This window comes from Amphiura filiformis, chromosome 14, assembly GCF_039555335.1.
Source record: "Amphiura filiformis chromosome 14, Afil_fr2py, whole genome shotgun sequence".
NCBI classification, from domain to species: domain Eukaryota; kingdom Metazoa; phylum Echinodermata; class Ophiuroidea; order Amphilepidida; family Amphiuridae; genus Amphiura; species Amphiura filiformis.
Window position 1 is genome coordinate 62,621,154 of NC_092641.1, and position 19,734 is coordinate 62,640,887.

Consider the following 19,734-nt stretch of genomic DNA (forward strand, 5'->3'; position numbering starts at 1 on the left):
GTTCATCCATTTCAGAGACTGACCTTCTCTTACTGCATCTCCGACACATTTGGTAACTCCGCAATTCGTTCCATTGGTAAAGATCCATGTGCTGGTGGTACGAGATGCCTGTATTTATAAAAGAAATATTGAATGTTATTCAATTTCTAAATCTATATACCAATTGCCCTTTCAAAATGTTACCTATACTAAAATGCAGCAAACCTTTTACGAGCGCGACTACCGTGATGTTGCAAATTCGGCGCTAACAACGCGTACGGCGCACAGTTCATTCATAAATTTCCACTCAGCAACAATATATCGCCTTAGCAGCCAATCAGAGACAAGTGCGTTCAACGCAGTATATACGCGATGTATCCTTACAATACGCGCTCGTCTAAGGTTTTCTGCATTTTAGTATAACGTCCAATTTTGTCTTTAATACACGCCAGACTTGTAGTATTGGCCCGTCATGAGTACGGGTACGGGTCCCGGTCCATGAGTACGGGTTCGGGTCCCATGTCATAGATGCGGGTACGGGTACGGATCCCAGGTCATGGGTACAGGTACGGGTCCCAGTCCATGAGTACGGGTACGGGTCCGAAGTCAAAATAAGGCATGAGTACGGGTACGGGTACAGAAATTGGGACTCGAGTACGGGTACGGGTACGGGTACGGGTACGGGTACGGGTACGGGTACGGGTACGGGTACGGGTACTACAAGGCACATATATGCTACTAACAAAGATGCACAAACTGAATTTTGCTCATTTTTATGATTTTCCGAATAACCAAATCGTTGAATAGGTCTTTATAGCCAATACCTTCCGGAAAGTATAGTTCCAAGGCAATGATAAATGGATATACATTGTTGATGCACTTGTTAGTAACTCATTTGTTTGGCCTGTGTGCTTGTGCGCATCTTGAAACTTATTGTTGGATATGATACTATGATGTAGCCCTAATGTTGACAATTATGATTAGTATAGGCTTAATTTTCCCAATCAAAGGAAAATCAGTTCATATCATGTACCTTCAACATATGTAGTGCCAATGAAATAGAAAACTATTTACCCTACAATGGCTATAGGTGAAATATTTTCCCACCCGAGTTACAAAAGCGCTGAGGAAGCGGCGGGTGTGCTGCTGCTGGTCTGTTACCAGAGAATTAATATCTTACGATTTCAAAATCTTAGTTGGCAGAAATTCTTACCTTTTTAAGAGCTTCGTTGAAGTTCCGTTTATCTTCAGGTTTGAGCGATATGTTCTTGCTTCCCCCTATCACTGATATCACAAGTTTAGGATCCGGCAAATTCCATTTCTTCTGCAACAGCTCTTTGATTGGCTCAGGGTCAGTATCAACGGATAATCGCACATACTAAAACAATTCAACATAATAGTGGAAAATGTTTAAAAATTAATATTAATATTATTATTCTTTTCATCCATTTCACAGCTCTTATTAATTATTGTTGCGTCACATTTCACGTACCTTCGCTGTGTTCCTGTACTTTTCAACGCTTGGGACGAATGTAACTTCTCCAAAAGCATCTGTCGGTAGATTTGATTGATCTCGAATTCTTAGAATAAAGAAAATAGAAACACGATATTTTTCAGTTTATGCTGTTGTTGTGGTTGATGCTTGAAACATTCTTATCAGGATTATTAAACCCCATTAGACTGAGTAGATCGCCAAGTTTCTATATCAAACTATTTCAAAAGTGACAATCTAACCACATACATTATCCAAACCACACATGAAGACCTGAGCGCAAGAAGACCGTAAGTCAACTTGGCCCCTCAACATGTATACACTAAAGTTGCGTATAGTTTTGTATAGTTTGGTAGTGTTTTATACATGTTGTGTGGCCAAAACAAATCTTTCACAACCTTTCATGATGTTTTCACCCTGGAGCATGTATTACACATTATAAAAAAGAAACTACGTAACTTTAGTGTATACATGTTGAGGGGCCAAGTGGACTTACCTTCCTTTTACGCTCAGGTCTTCACATGGTCATCAGGTTGCAAGTGCCTCAAAGAATATGCAGGAGCGTACTGGGGGTACCGAACCATAGGAGGGGCATAATTTCCAAATATTTCTTCCTGTTCAGTCTAAAATAACTCAGATTGACAAAAATTAGGGCAATTATTGTGACCTAAAACCGGGCCAAAGGAAGGTGCACATTACAACTATTGGTCAATTTTGTCCCGATATTTCGAGCCGGGTAGGGCAACTTTCTCCCTCCCCACCTCCCCATGCCCAAGCCAGCAAGTCTCTTAGAATATGTAATATTTCACTTTCCTTTATCGTCAAATCGACTACAGTAACTCATTTAGTCAAAGAGTGTATGTAGCACACACATACCCCACGTAGTAAGACATTTGACTACCAAATGCCTCAGCTCAGTGGCGTAGCGTGGGTCATCATATTGAGGACGGGGGTGCACCGACCATGACTGTGGGTATCGGGTCTGATGGGGGCGCAATCCGTGTTTTGGCAACCGTGACTTTCCTATTTGATTTTCTAAATTTTGCAATCGATTGGGGGAACTTGCCCCCCCCGTGCCCCTATGACGCTACGCCACTGATCTACATGACTGCTATGCTTTATAACACATCAGGTGTATGACAACCTGTTTATGTGGTCACCTCAATAACATAACACCTGAGGGGGGAATCAAGTTGTGAAGTGAAGAAAATTAACACTTCGTAAAAGGCCAAACTAATGTAATGTACTCACGTATCATATGATGTGGAACCATTTTGATTAGCTTCCATCTTTTTGAATTTCCTCTTAATCCACCTCTTTAGGTGTTTCTCCTTTTCCTGACTGTCATTCGTGACGTCATCTGCAGAAAAAGAAATTAAAAACGTAAATAAGTAGCGGTTTAAGTGTGATTTCCATCTATCAGGGAAGTAGTGAGTGTTTGCTATGCATATTGCGCACAACATTTTTGCGATTTTGAAAACCCATTTTTGAAACAGGTAATGTGGAAATCATGGCCTAATGGTTAGAGTACTTGCTGTTGGAGCATAAGGTGCTGGGTTCAATTCCCATTTGGCAACTTGCTGGGTTATTAGGCTTGGGAACAAATTTTGAAGTTAATTGGCAACAATGTAGATTAAGTTCAAACGTCCGCTCTCATTAGAAATGGTAAATGAACCATGATAGTACTTTGTCCTTCGGAGGTGAGGTTAAGCCCTCGGTCCAATGTATAGAGACTAGACAGTCAAACTTTATAAACATCTTTATCGCATTCAGTTTCAAAAATACTGGGCTGAAAAACCCCTGACTGTCCCGACCCGTCTCGATTATACCCAGAGGTGGGGTCTATGTTGGAAAGCAATGCTTAGACATTGAATAATGGCTACCCTCTATAAATATATCATACAATTAAAAACAAAATAATCTTACCATTCGTTAAAGCGTCCTTGATTGCATTGCTCATATCCGAAGTCATGTCAAAGTCTGTGAACTAAAGGCAGTATGCGTAAGTTTAGATTAAAGCGTCAATATCAAAGACATTTTGTATTATATGTATTATGTAGTATATGTAAAAATCATGAAATATATTAAAGCAGCCCATTTCATCAATTTGGGACATATGTGACCTGTCACGGCGAATGAGCCGTAAATTCCTCCCCCGGTCAAAATTGTTTTATTTCGTATTTAGAAAATATACATCATAAGCTTTAAAATGGTATATTATTTGACTTCAAACAATATCCAGTAGCGGGGTTATGGTTTGTTGAACTTTGTTCCTTCAACAAAATGGTAGCTTTTTTCGTTTCTACGTGTGTCTCTTTTTTCCACATTGCTGGCAATAAATATCAAACAGTCGTGATTGGCGGTCATATCAAGTCAACGAGGTTCAAGAAAGTTCTCTCATTGTTAATTGTTGGTTATACATACCTATACAAAATACAATGCCTGGTAACCCACCACTTGAACAGGATTTAGCCAAAGCAAACAAAGACCAGAGCTATTAAAAATTCTATTGCCATCTAAGGTAGAAGCTTATTATCCTTTTCAATAATAGGATTATTGATTGGTGTTGTGACTATCAAAATGAGACAGATGTCGCGCCAGCTTAAGTTACCAATGCATATGACCTTCGTACACATTTTACACTGTAACTCAAAATACAATTAAGGGAATTTACGGTTTATTCGAGCTGTTCGGTCACATATTAATAATTTATATTAATCATGTCAATCGACTAAATACTTCAAATAAGTAAGTTATCCTTACTTCTTGGCCTTATATCTTCAAAACTAATTAACATTGACATGGGTGTTGGCACACATCATGAAGCGGATTATAATAACACTGACTGAGAATTTAAACACAATAAGTGCTTCCTTGCATGAGTGAGCTAAAACTGAACGATGGATTAGCTCATTTCAAAAGTCGATGGCAGAAGATCAGGCAGTGGGTCTTTAACTGAATGATGTAGTTGGGGTTTACAGGCTGTATCAAAATGATTGGTACCCATCACCTTCCAGTGATTGTGGACAAGACAGCCACATCAAAATAAAACATAGATGGATATTATAATACGTGAAAAGTGATTGTGCCAAGTGTGGTGATTTCTTATTTCTTGTGATGTGTTTACATTTTGTTAACTTAAGGGGTACTACACCCCTGCCGAATTTTGTGCCTATTTTTGCATTTTTCTCAGAAATTATAGCGCATTGGTGACAAATAAGATATGTATATTATAGGGGCAAGGACTACAACTACTGCACTTGAAATTTTATTTTCAACGCAGACAACAGTTGTGGAGTTACAGTCAAAAATGAGGGAAACCAATATTTGATTAATCAATCAATAACTACTTGCCTTGAGTTGCTGAATTTTCAGTGTAGTAGTTGTAGTCCTTGCCCCTATAATATACATTTCTTACTTGTCACCAATCCGCTATAATTTTTGAGAAAAATGCACAAAATTGGCCAGGGGTGTAGTACCCCCTTAAAGCCATAAAGGGAAAAAATGCCAAACTTTTGTTGAGGAGTTTATTAGGTTCAAGAATCAAGGCGTTTTATCGGCCACAAGATTTTGCGGTTCGACTCTCGTTTTCGTCGTAAATGCAGTCGTATAAGTCAACTGTTTCATATAAAAATGTTCATTGAAATAAGTCATAAGTTTCAAATAAAAATGTTCTGTTCCATTGAAATCCATACACCCCCTAAGACATGACCTTACTTTTCCACACAGAGAGTGTGGATTTCAAATGGGGTTGACTGAATGGGGGATTCCATTTAAAATCGACGCCCCGTGGGAAACTAAGGTCATATCCTCAATAGGGGTGTATGGATTTCAACTGAAATATCGCACTGTTATGTAGCAATACTTACCTGTTCGTAAGAGTGTGATCTATTTTATTATTCTTATCGAAAGTTCAGTAATTATATAAAATATTGTTACAGAAAACTTCTGGCAGCAAATTTGCCGAAACAATTCCTACAAATTACTGGGCATTATATTGACAGTGTAGTGGCCTGTTACTTACGAATTCTTTGTAGATTTGGCATATTTGTTTAATTCCCTCGATATCAATCTGACTCACAAGGTCTTTCATTCTGGCGTCTTCCGTATCAGGTTCCTGGCCCCTAATGATTATAATAATCGTAATGATTAGGACATCTTGATTTAATACTTTGCGTCAACGCTCCCACGCCCATACAATTATCTGCTTTTTGCTGGATTGAGTCAGACGTAAAAATAGTAAAAAGTAAAAAAAGTCGTAAATCCCAATAACATTATTCATCTTGAACACAGTGAAACTATGTATTCCCCGGCGTATTCTTGTCGAATAAAGGTTCGTCCCACAGTTTGAAGAAAACAAAGTCAAAGAAAAAAATCCGCATTAGGTTTTCAACTTGGGAAGGGCTTTGAGACTGACTGTTAAATAAAGACGGCTTTATTCAAGTTAAGGGTAACTTGGAGTCAAAGCGCGTCCCTGCTGAATTTCGTGGTACTTGGACTGTTTTCCCGGTACTTCAATTAAGAGATTATTTTTTGGTATGTCGAACGGAATTTTTGGCACATAGGGTTAGTTCTCCTTTTAAAAAAATTAGGCTTATGCAATAAAATTTACGCTGTAAAATAGTTCAAAAAGACTCTAATAACGTAATATTTCCTATGCTTTAGACCACTGTAGTTTCCTTAAAATTGCGATGGGGCAAATATGTTTTGGCAATTGAAGCGATTTCTTGCAAATTATTCGTAACATTTCCAACGTACACACACCTCATATCACTCCATAACGACATACATTGCTCATAGCTCCTTGAACATTTACAGTAGAAACTAGATACAAACCAGGTGATGTCAGTCCAATATAACGTTGGTTAATTAAGAAATTAATTTTCCAATCCTGCTGGGAACATATTGTGATAAGTTGACATGAAAAGATAAACATGATTCTCAAAAATGTTTATTCCTCTTACTTGTACAACTTGGAGAGTAAATCTGCTGCTCGACCCGTGTTGCAAAGTATGACTGGTACATCTTGCTGGACTGATTCGCACACGTGATCTATGGCGTCTTTGCCACCTTCCAGTACCACTACCACAAGTGGAATATTTTCTGATGACAAATGGGAGAACGTTTAACGTTTCAAATGAATTGATTTAAGGAGAAGGAGAAAATAAAATTTCGTAGTGCGCCATAACAAACCCACAGGCCTCTCTACGCTTTATGGAACAACTCCTACATCACTGTCAAAGCTAGATGCAGTTCAGAGGCGTGCTGTTCGCATCATCGATCTCCCTGGAGAAGAACTTTCCTCTCTTCAAATCCAGGCTTTGGCTCACCGTAGAGCAGTAGGTGCCACTATTATGTTCTATGGGAATGCCCCTGAGTTACTATGCTAACTACTTCGTCTTCGCCACTCAGTTAGATCTCACGACCTTGCAATTCAAATTCCAAGATCTAACCTTGTTAGTCATGAGCCCTCTTTCATTCCATCTACAGCTCGCAAATGGAATGCACTCCCGCCTCACATCCCTGGAATTGTGAAACGGACCAGTTTCAAAAAGGAGGTTAATAGCTATCTAGGCGCCAACCCATCAGCTTTATCGTAAGAATAATAGCTGTTAATGCCTTGATATGTCTTGCCATAAATATACGGACTATCACTGACCAATGTGGCTCTTTATTCATTAAAAAAAACCTCAGGGATTTGCAGCTAAAAAGCGCACACCCTATATATATGAATGAAGTCAAACTTTTACACCCTACTGCTGCATTATTATAATGATTTCTTACAGACAAAGTAGACGTTATTAATATTTAGACTTTCCTTCGTATGGCAAAATCCTAGACTGTCCATAATATATTATAAAACGGGTATAAACACGTCACAAGAAATAAGTCTCCCACTCAAAATTTGATCATAACATCGTATAATAAAACCATGTACCAATAAAACTAACTTTGAAATCATTATAACTTGGACTTTTTGAGCTCATTGAGCCTTGAAGTCATGGATATCTTTCATTTTCACGGAACACAACAGTCATATAAGGGTCATTCCATATGAAATCAAGGAGTCGCCCCACCTGACCCCCTCAGATTTGCTTTATATTTTGGTCATATGTTGTACCTGTAAAAATATTAAAAACCTGCAAATTTGAGGTCTGTAGCTCTTACGGATTTTCTGTGGCAGCCATTTAAAGTTGGAGTAGGGGGTCTAAATTTGGACCCAAAAGTTGCCCTTTAAATAAATTTCATCTTTGGGAGTCTGTGCCTTCTTTATAAAAAAGAAAAAGAGGTCTGAAACTTTGTATACACACTAACTCCATGCCCAATTTGTCAAAAAATAAAAAATAAAAAAATTCTGTAATTGCGCGTTGTGTCACGGGGTCATTAAATATGCAAGAAAAAATGTAATGTTTTGTAAACTGGCAAGTTTAGCCCCCTAAATTCACATTTTGGTCAGATTAATTATTTTTTGTTGTCACTGATGCTATATATAGGATAAATACAATGCATATCAAAAAAATTGAGGTCACAACTCATTTACATTTCGAACAGCGCCCTCACGAAGATGAAATTTATTGCAAATCCAACATTTTCAGGGGGCCCAAAGTCGATGTGGTCCACCTTCAAAATTTATAAAACATCACTTTTATATAACTACTAGTCTTAAATTACAACTTTGCTAAGTCCCAATAATTGTATTGGTTGACTTCATATAAAATGACAAGCCCAAAGTTGACCATTTTCTTATGATTGCATGTAGTGCAAATGTGCCGAATTCGGAAGGCTTGAAAGTCAAATTGGCCACAATATTAAAAATAAATGATTAGATGAGTAGTTATTGGCCCTATTTACTTTTATTTACATTTCATTTCAATATATACAGATTTTCTATGGTAGCCATTTACAGTTGGAGTAGGGGGATCTAAATTTGGACCCAAAAGTTGCCCTTTGAATAAATTTCATCTTTGGGAGCCTGTACCTTCCTAATAAAAAGAGAGAGAGGTCTGAAACCTTGTATACACACTAATTGCATGTCCAATTTGTCAACAAGTAAAAAAAAATAAATGTCTGTAATTGCGAGTTGTGTCACAGGGTCATTAAATATGCAAAAAAAATGTAATGTTTTGTATACTGGCAAGTTTAGCCCCCCTAAATTCACATTTTTGTCAGATTAATTGTTTTTTGTTGTCACTGATGCGATATATAGGACAAATACAATGCATATCCAAGACATTGAGGTGACCATTTATTTACATTTCCAACAGCGCCCTCGCGAAGATGAAAATTAATGCAAATTCACCATTTTCAGGGGGCCCAAAGTCGATGTGGTCAACCTTCAAAATTTATAAGACATCACTTTTATATGACTACTAGTCTTAAATTGCAACTCTGCTCAATCCCAGTAATTTTATAGATTGACTTCCTATTATAGTATAAAACGACAAGCCCAACGTTGACCATTTTCTTATGATTGCATGTACTGCAAATGTGCCGAATTCGGAAGGTTTAAAAGTCAAAATGGCCACAATATTGAAAATAAATGACTAGATGCATAGTTATTGGCCCTGTTTACTTTTATTTCCATTTTATTTTCAATATTGGGGCCAATTTGACTTTCAAGCCTTCCGAATTCGGCACATTTGCACTACATGCAATCATAAGAAAATGGTCAACTTTGGGCTTGTTATTTTATATGAAGTCAACCTATACAATTACTGGGACTTAGCAAAGTTGTAATTTAAGACTAGTAGTTATATAAAAGTGATGTTTTATAAAGTTTGAAGGTGGACCACATCGACTTTGGGCCCCTGAAAATGTTGAATGTGCAATAAATTGCATCTTTGTGAGGGCGCTGTTCGAAATGTAAATGAGTTGTGACCTCAATTTTTTGGATATGCATTGTCTTTATCCTATATATAGCATCAGTGACAACAAAAAATTATTAATCTGACAAAAAATGTGAATTTAGGGGGGCTAAACTTGCCAGTTTACAAAACATTACATTTTTTCTTGCATATATTTAATGACCCCGTGACACAACACGCAATTACAGAAATTTTTATTTTTTTTTTTTTGACAAATTGGGCATGGAGTTAGTGTGTACACAAAGTTTCAGACCTCTCTCTTTTTTTATAAAGAAGGCACAGCCTCCCAAAGATGAAATTTATTTAAAGGGCAACTTTTGGGTCCAAATTTAGACCCCCCTACTCCAACTTTAAATGGCTGCCACAGAAAATCCGTAAGAGATACAGACCTCAAATTTGCAGGTTTTTAATAGTTTTACAGGTACAACATATGACTAAAATATAAAGCAAATCTGAGGGGGTCAGGTGGGGCGACTCCTTGATTTCATATGGAGTGACCCATAATTATTTCAAAGTTAGTTTTATTGGTACAAAACGAAACCTTATAATGTTATGACGAAATGTTGAGAGGGGGACTTATTTCTTGTGATGTGTTTACATTTTGTCAACTTTAAAAAGCTACCTCGCTCTATGTTACAGGAAAGCGATTTTGAATAAATAGACAGGAGTACTACCACGGCGTTTAGAAATCGCAACCTTATTATCGTACCCATACGCGCCACAGTCTAGCAACTTAGCGATTGAACGTTATCCTGACTGATGTAGTTATTGCGTTACTCTACTTATGAAATTAGGCAACATCCTCTTTTCACGATATTGTTATAGGTTCGTTCGAAATTTCGCGAGGAATTGTCGAACTCTCACAGTTAAACGCAACCAATATCAGGTGAAACTAGATGACTTAGATGTCAAATGTTTTGTTTTAACGTACTGAACCGTAAACACTTAAAATGGCAGTACGACCTCCAAGCTGGAAGTAACAGGTATAGGGCGAATATTTACTAAAACCCGATTTGAATTTTGGTAATATTACACAAAAAAAGTGTCATATAATGAGAGGAAATGTGCCATTTTGAAGCATCAAAACCGGAAATGTACTTTTTTGGGTTATATAACTTGGTCAAATTAGTAATTTTAAAGCAGTCTTTGTAGATGCCACGCAAACACATTTTCATGCATCGCCACATCGCAAACACAAAAACGTTTTAAAAACGTTTTAAATAAGTTATATGTTGGGTTTTGGTTTAGGTAAAAACGTTTTAATAACATTTAAATGTCGGGTTATATAAAGGTCATGAAAACGTTTTAAAACGTTTTTTGCAGAGATATTTAAATTTGCTAAATATTTGGTCAACACTTCAATTATAACATTATGTTAAAATATTTGCACCCAGCAAACACAGAAATGTTATTAAAATGTTGTTGTTTTTTCAAAACGTTTTAATAACATTTGAATGTCATGAAAACGTTTTTAAAACGTTATTGCAAATATTTTGGGCAAACATTTTTGCAAAATATTTTTTCAACCCAAAAATAACATTCTGTTTAGAATGTTTGGTATCAAGTTTTCAAAAATGTTTTTGGAATGTTATTAAAACGTTTGTATACCCTTTATATAACCCGACATTTAAAAGTTTTCTGTAAAACATTTTGTTTTGGCTGGGCAGTAGTTTATCAAAAAATGATTTTTAATGTTATGAAATGGTTTTATACCCTTTATATGCCCTTTATATAACTGACAACCTTTTATAACCTTTTGTGAATGATGTCGAAAACGTTTTGTGTTTGCTGGGTTAGTGGTATAAATTAGGCTTGTTTTTAAGGTAATTGAGCTGTACTCTGACAATCATGAATGGAAGGACAATTGGCCTGCATTTATGATGTTTCCGAGACATTGTACTATTTTTCATTTGTAATTTCCAAGTTACGAAGGTCGTTAAAGTATAATTATTTTGTTTTCCCTTTGTTTGTTTAATGAGTGCAAGCCTTGGAGTTTAATTGCCCAGAATACGGAAACTCACCATAATAGTAACTCACTCATCAATATAGAAGGAGAAGAAAAAAAGCAGAAAAAAAGTAGATAGAAAAGAGTAGATAGAAAAGGAGAAGATGGAGGATAAGAAGAAGAACGAAGAGGAATAGATGAGTTTGACGAGGAGGTAAGCGTACCTTGAACGAGGGCCTTCTCTATCTTTAATCGTAGCTGTAAGTCACCGCCTGATTTCCGTCTTCCATCGTCAACAAGAATGAAGTGTGTATGGTTTGGTGATAAAGGAGCCGGTTGTCCCCTTGGTATTGGTCTGTCGTCAACTGAATATGTTACCTGGAGGTAACAAAAAAAAGTTGAACAAATTTGAATTAAGTTATATGAAAGTGAAAATTAAGGGCGGGTAATTAATAGTAAAATTAAACATGTAGATTATAGCCCAAACGATATGCGGTACGTGCATTAACTTACTCTGCCAGACAAACATGTGTTGGAGTGACGTCAGAGGATGATTTAAGCACTTCCCAGCAAGTCTTGCGGTTAGCACAGCTGTGTGAGTGAACATGACACCACTACCCGCCCACTGCATACACACGTGCATGGTTAAATTTGAATTTTGACAGATATATTTACAATAAAAACACCTTCTAAAGGTTGGTCGATTTCACACTTTATGTTATCTATAGAAGGTGTGAATTATCCTTCATGCATACATCACTTTAGATCTGAAATCGACCAAGTAATAATGACACACGGGCAATTCTCAAACAACATCTTTTGCACAGAATTCAATGGGATTTGAAAAGTAAAGTGGCAGTTGAAACTCTAGTGATAACACTTTTACAGTGCATGATGGGGCTTCCTTAAATCATCCTCTGGAGTGACGTTCTCCATATCTCGAATATAAAACAGATTAATTGGTATGTGTATGGATTTTGCAAAACTGAAATTATGGGATATGGATATCAATCTGCATTGTAACAAGGTCCATTTTATTCCGGTACTAATCACAGCTTCTTACCTCGTTTTGACCGGTATGTGGCCCCAGCAATCTGTCTGTGTTCTCCACATACCCCCAAGGGGAGATCCCGATATATGTCGCTGAACCTTTTCGTGTCAAAAACTGTCGAGGACTGTAATGATGAGCAACAAACGCCTTTCCCGCACACCGTGCTGCTCCACAATTCGTTCCTCCAGTAAGTATCCATGTCTTCTTTGATTGTGAAACCTGGATACATGTATGCAAAAAATACCAGGTCTTTCAGATCTTACATGTTTTGTTTTATGGTCACTGTCCTCAACAAATAAACTATCGTCATAAATGACATCCATAGCAGCAACATTTTTGACCAACCAACTGGAAGCAACATCCAAATCATCATCGACCACCATTATCATCATTCATCAGTATCACATCAGTATCACATCAATATTATCATTATCATCAGCATCATCATCATCATCATCATCAATAGGGCACAAGATCCACATTTTGTTCCATCTTTGGATCGACCGTCGATGCTGCTTCGATGCTTGTTATTAATGAACTAACAAGTAATTAATTAGAATAAATTTTATATTGGTCAATACAAAGATTATCACAATTAACAATTGTCAATTAATTGATTTCATAAATAATAAGGATCGACCAAGCATCGATGGTCGATCGATAGATCGAAATAATTTGTTTCTAGTGCCTACACTGTAAAAGTCATAGAACACTTGACACTAGTGTTATGTCTCTTATTCCGAGATTAGTTATGAAAAGATGTCTGCATATCCATACTAAAATTTGCATTAAGTGTCTCCTTACCTAGCACTATCACAAAAAGGAAACATTGTTACATTAATATTTGACAGTTTTTAAAACTTAGAACACATATGTAACACGTGTTCAAAATTTCCTTATGTCTTTCTTTGTTTCATTTGAACACTGGTGTTCTTGTAGTTTGATGTTCCGAAATATTTTAGAACACTTATTACACATGTGTCATGTGTTCAACTGTATCTTATGAACACTTCTAAGGTGTTCACACTAGTGTTCTCTAAATAAGTTGAACACGTGTCATGTGTTAAAAAGCCGTTACATTTAATGAACGCGATCCATGTGTTCTGGTCAATTTACAGTGTACATGTGTTCCATGTGTTCTGGCCAATTTACAGTGTACACAAATAAATCATTTTAATTTGAGATCCTTTGTTATCTCCATAGATAACTTACTTCTTTTATTGCTCTTTGGAATTGTCTCTTTTCCTCAGGATTTAGTTTGAAGTTCTTCCTCCCTCCCGTGACTGAAATCACCAACTCCGGCGTATCCAGCTTCCATTTCCTTCTCAACAGCTCTAAAATCAACTTGGGGTTAGTGTCATCTGCCAGTCGGACATACTGGTTAAAAATAAACAACATTACCATGACACTGCAAATACAGTGTTTAGAAAGTGAAGGCAAGAATGTGTTTAGAAACGTTATGTTTAGAATATGGATGTAAGATGTTTAGAAATTGAACACCATCACTGACAAATGTCCAGAAATTTGACACATGATGTTTAGTTTCTAAACGTGTTTACAAAGTGAAGGCAAAATTGTGTTTAGAAAAGTGTTTAATTTCTAAACACTGTTTTTGCTGTGTAACGGAAAGCTATATTTAATGTTATTTTGTGTAATATTGAGCAAGGAAATAAGCATCCAATGGGCTATTTAATTCCAGTTGAAGTCCTTACACCCCTTATGGAAGTCATGAGCATAATCTTCCACACATGAAGTGTGAATTCCATGGGGTTACTTGATGAGTGGGAGATTAAGGTCATGTCTTTCATAGAGGGTGCATGGATTTCATCTGGAATAGCGCTTTATTACCTTAGCCTTGTTTCCATTGTTTGTGAATGTTACATTCCCGAAAGTATCGGTAGTTTCCCTTTCGATGTCAACTTTACTGTCCCACGGACTATCAGGATCTTGATGTGATGATGCACTGTGTCCCGACCTACTGTGTTCTTTTTCTGTTCGACCACATTCGCATCTGAAATAATCAGTCAAATTAAAAGACTATTGTTAATCAGTCATTTTTATTTTAAGCTGCCATTGCTTTGACTACATACAACATATTCTTCTATTATACTGTTTCTAACTACTACCAGTTATGCAACGTGCTGTACTGCAGTGATAAGCACAACTGTAATAGTGGTAAGTCCTTATTATCCATCCACTGGAAAAGAGAAGACCATGGGAAAAGAAAATATGTTTGCTAGATGAAGTAAGGACATGTTTATCAGGTAAAACTTAAAAGAAGAGCAGCAGTAATGTGAAAAATTGGGAGCCGCATACATGCTCGACAAGCAAATAAGTATCATCGATACGTACCTATCTTTGGTCTTTTCCGAAGGCACATATCGGACACACTCTTTTTTGTAAAAATTGGTTTGAATCCAGTCCTGAATGTCATCCTTAGAGCCTCCTGTGTTTTCTGTGTCTATTTGTAATAATATATTTGATAGAAAATAAGTGAAATGGCACTTTTACAGTAACACAATTAATGCCATCGGCGCGTGTGAGAGTCAAAGCATTATAAAAAAAAAGATTAAGAACTAATCAGAAAAAAATGAAAATGTAAAGCAATTATTTAAGGTGGTACTACACCCCTTGATATATTTGTGGCTATTTTTGCATTTTTCTCAAAAAAATAATAACACACTGGCAACAAAAGTAAGGTATACAGGGTGTCCCAGAAAAAAATTACCGGGTAGATGAATTTGGTCGAGAAATAGACATCAAAATCTAAACATCAGTGTGTAGCCCATTTTATTCTGCATCTTATACGCTAATTTTACTGAAATCGGTTGACTGATTGCGTAGAAATGAGAGATAACATGCGTCAATTCACTTCATTCGAAGTTTGAAAGAAAGATCATTTAACACAATACAATGCGCACTAGTGGTTAACTGTCAATTGGCTTCATATTTTGTACCGTGAAATCCTTTTCATTCTTTTTAAATAACCTGTGTCTTGCAAAATATTTAGTTAGGGTTAGTTCAAATTTGAAAACCTGCACGATATTGGAAATGAACGCTTGCATGTAAGAGGATGCTCGGTACTTTTTTCGTTAATGTCGATATAAATGTTGTATAAAGAATTATTGCAAACAGAATTCCATCTGGGTTAAAACAATTCTCACAGATATTAATTTTTTGGAATATTTCCAAGAAATTGGTATGTAAAGTTTAAATCTTTTAATATTTCAACATTACATGGTATCAAAAATCACACATAAAGCTGCAAGCACTTGTTCATTGGCATTCTTGGCTCAAATGTTCTTTGGAAAGTTAAAACATAACACAACCTAAAGAATTAAACTTGGAAAGCTTCCAATTGCAGAATTCAAAGTTTTATCGGACAAAAAGTTATTCATCTTCAGTAAAAGCATGAATAACATAACACCGTCGGATTACTATAATGTGGACTAAACTTAAGGGATCTGAGCGTTTCGACAGTATTTTTTGTGGAACATGAGAGCACATCAGACATCGAATTGCATTCTGAATACGAAGAATATCTTTCTGATATCAAATAATTTTCATTTTTTGAAATTCACGATATAATACAAATTTTATGACAAATTATTAAAATTTGATATTTTTCACAGTTTTGATATATAACAGTCCTCGAAGTAAATTTATCAATCTAATGACATATTCTTAAAGTGTATGTAGCTGGGAGGAAAAGCCGGCGATCAATTGAAAATTTTGAACTTTCATATTGAAGATATGGATTTTTTCCCAAAAAGACCTAATTTTTTTTGGTGTTTTGGAAAAAAAATCCATATCTTCAATACGAAAGGTCAAAATTTTCAATTGATCGTTTTCATTTTTTCGTTTTCGGCTTTTCATTCTACCTACATGCACTTTAAGTATAAATCATCAGATTTATAAAGTTTACTTCGAGTACTGTTAAATATCAAAAATATCAATGTTTAATCATTTGCCATAAAATGTGTATTACATTGCGAATTTCAAAAAATCAAAATTATTTGATATCGGAAGTACATTCTTCGTATTCGGAATTCAATTCGATATGTCTGATGTGCTCTAATGTCCCACAATAAATACTGTCCAAACGTTCATACCCCACCCCTTAATGAGATACACAAACTTTAGGAAGAGGTGAGCGAGTATGAGAAAAACGCCTTTTGATCAAACTTGGAATCAATTGCATTGATGCGCGCATTATGTCATTGTTAATTTCTTCACAACAACTCAAGCAAATCAATTAAATTTTCGTATGTGATGCACAGGCTATGCGCTACATTTTAAATTTTTTGATTCTCATGTCTAGATCTCGACTTTCGTTCAATTTTATTCACTCTGTATTATATGGACAAGGAATCCAGTGACTACACTGGAATTTCAGTGACCCAAGACAAGCGGTACATTATTTATGATAAGAAAAGAGGTACCACTAGAATGTATTTCATTTTTTACAATTACAATGAACAACTTGTCCTGAATCACTAAAATTTCAGTGAATATACATAACATTTCGATTTGGATTTGGAAGATACCTTCTCTTAAGGTTAGCCGAGAGTTTTTCATGCGCTTGATTTCAGAGGGGCGTAAGTTCATAACAGAAACAGCCATGCAGAAAATGAACAAGCGTACCGGGATGTAGGCCTACTTACAATAGAATATCGATCCACGGTCAAGACATGAAAAGGCTATGAAACTTGGCTTAGCTCGTGCCCGGAGCTCGGATGCCGGCGGGTGGTGGCATAAGCCGTTTTCGGCAATTTTCACAAGGATTTTATAAATTTATAAATTGATTGGGGGCACTTCGTCAAGCTACGCCCTGGAAAATGTGTTGATTTTGAATTTATAGCCTTGATATCTTTGATGAAATCAATGCTGCTATTCCCCTGATTACAATGTAAGGGTAGGCAACAACAACAATATCAAAAAGCAATTATTTGTAAATCGAATTTGGGATGAAAATCAACAAATTTCTGAATTATAGGGCCTATAAAGTGAAAAACAATCAATCACGATTCACTGCACTCAGCGAATCAATCAAATAAAACTAAAAAGAAAGGAGCAAGAAAGAATAAAGAAATAGTGAAAAGAGAAAGAAAGAGAGAGAAAGAAAATGAACGAAAAAAAGAAAGAAAGAAATGAAAAAAAAAAAAATGAAAAAAAAGAAAATAAAAAAAGAGAAAGAAAAGAGGAAAGAAAGGAAGTAAAAATGAGAAAAGAGAAAAAAAAGAAAATTCAGCCACACGGAGACTTGAACCCACAAAAATATTTCATATTAGATTCCCAGTCCAACGCCCAATCCACTCGGCCATAAATCCGCTTATGCAATTGACAGTTCTCAAAGCGGATGATATAACTATAATTGGATGCAATTACATATGATTACAATCGCGTCCGCATTATGGCTCTTAGAATAAACACGCATGTCGGCGCTGAAATTTTGAACGAACTGATGGAGGAAAACCTCGTTTTTTGCAAAACTAGCTTCAATTTGGAGTGAAAATCAAATGGAATATCAATTGGCAGAATGTTGAGAAATAATGTAGGTATTCAGATGTCTAAATTAACGTCTCGTAATCAAGATATCGATAATTTCACAAACCAGCTTTTTCTCAAGCAAATTCTCCAAAATTTTCCCCCAAAACGGGCTTTTAAAATTTAATCGGTACTGTATTTGGTTCTTCCCCATGGCAACATTATTTCTTTGATCGATTTGTAATACAATACGAAAAAGAAGAAAGCAATCGCTCGGTGTGGATTTATACGGAGCGCACATTTGAAAAAAACCTCATGGAACGTGTTTTTGATCTTGTGAACATGGTGGGTAAAAATGCTTTAAACGAAGGATTTTCAAATTTATTCTAATAATTTGTATATAACACACACAAAAATGTTGAGCTACATCCAATGCACCAACATTTCACTCGCTGCGATATTTGATTACTGAGAAAACTCTGTTTTAGAGAACAACTTTATACGTCTTTTATACGTTTTTTATACGTCTCTTTGTGTAACCTTAAATAACAGTATTGCGAACCACCAGCATACATAACTCGATGTAGAGAGTCTTTCCTATTCAGAGGAAATATTGCAATTACACACCTTATTGCCTTTTAACAATAACCATTGACACTAGCACATATCAGAGAAGATGTAAGAAAAGGAGGAGAACAGAATTATATCCTTGAGATAATCCCGTAGGTAATCCTGTTGCACCTATTCATAGTCCTTTATTCTCAAGTGGTGGGTTAACCAACAATTAACAATGAGAGGACATTCCTGAACCTCGTTCAGTTGGGGATGATTTGAAGTGACCGCCAATTATTACCATTTGATATTTAATACCAGCAATGTGAAAAAAGAAAGAAATAATGTAGTGCCAAAATAATGTACCGTTTTACGGAAGGAGCAAAGTTTTTAAACTTTAAACAAGTTATAACTCCGCTTCTGCAGTACGAATGTCAGCGGCGGTGGGAATCGATCTCGGTACCTCCCGGTTAAACAGCACTGTGCAAGACCACTAAACCAACTAAATATCTGTTGTGAGATGTGTGACATTAATCTTTGATATTGCTTAATGGAACAAATCGCGGAATTAAATCAGTAATAAAAGAAGTAGATTCTTATATAGCGGTCAAATTAGATAAAAGGGGAAATATTTGTCCCTGCTCTAAAGAAAATATAGGTTAGAAAATTATCAAATAAATTTTAATTACAAATTGAGATTTTATATTTATTTCTTTCACGAGGCGGCATTATCACAGACAGACACTGTATAAGCTAAAAACTCGACCCTCATCACTAAATGCTGTCATAGCTCAATGGTAGAGCATCACACTGCTGATATCAATATCGTTGGTTCGAGTCCTCCTGCCAGCAATGGTTATATTTGTGATTTTAATGCTACGCTAAAATTTGTTCAATTTTTTTCGTTTATTTATTTATTTATTTATTTATTTATTTATAATTTGATTTATTGATTTATTTGTTTTTGTTTATTTATGTAAATAATTTGATATATTTGAAAGAGGTATTTGAGCAAATCCTATGGGGTCATTTTGAACCCCCACCCCTCCCAAATTGCCAAACGCACAACACCTATGAGTTTGCATCATGCATAATGATCAGTACGTCCATGTCATCAGCATAAAAAAAAACATTCTATGTATACCTGACGCCGGCAACTAGACTACTATAAACAAAAATAGTATCACATCTTTCCTGCTCAATCAAAATAATACTTGCAAATAGATCATAGTTTACTAATCTAATCCTATTATAGACCTGTAATATCACCTGTAATATAGGTGATCATTGTTTACATGGTTTGTTATGGTTGGGATTAGTGTCCGATCTCTGTAATGTAATGTAAATGAAGCATATTGATATG

General features: G+C 35.9%; 1 protein-coding gene across 3 annotated transcripts in view; it reads right to left on the reverse strand.

Moving 5' to 3' along the window:
- Positions 1-19,734, reverse strand: part of LOC140170417 (transient receptor potential cation channel subfamily M member 8-like) — a 42,569-nt gene that overhangs the window by 18,098 nt on the left and 4,737 nt on the right. For all 3 annotated transcript variants that reach the window (XM_072193789.1, XM_072193790.1, XM_072193791.1), the window contains 12 exons: positions 14,685-14,793; positions 14,181-14,343; positions 13,545-13,709; positions 12,345-12,551; positions 11,506-11,659; positions 6,436-6,574; positions 5,496-5,595; positions 3,398-3,458; positions 2,723-2,831; positions 1,472-1,559; positions 1,193-1,357; positions 1-108 (listed from right to left, as the gene is read on the reverse strand). The exon at positions 1-108 is cut by the window's left edge and continues 93 nt beyond it. In XM_072193789.1, the coding sequence (XP_072049890.1) occupies positions 1-108; positions 1,193-1,357; positions 1,472-1,559; positions 2,723-2,831; positions 3,398-3,458; positions 5,496-5,595; positions 6,436-6,574; positions 11,506-11,659; positions 12,345-12,551; positions 13,545-13,709; positions 14,181-14,343; positions 14,685-14,793 (1,568 nt within the window). The remainder of the gene's footprint in view (positions 109-1,192; positions 1,358-1,471; positions 1,560-2,722; positions 2,832-3,397; positions 3,459-5,495; positions 5,596-6,435; positions 6,575-11,505; positions 11,660-12,344; positions 12,552-13,544; positions 13,710-14,180; positions 14,344-14,684; positions 14,794-19,734) is intronic.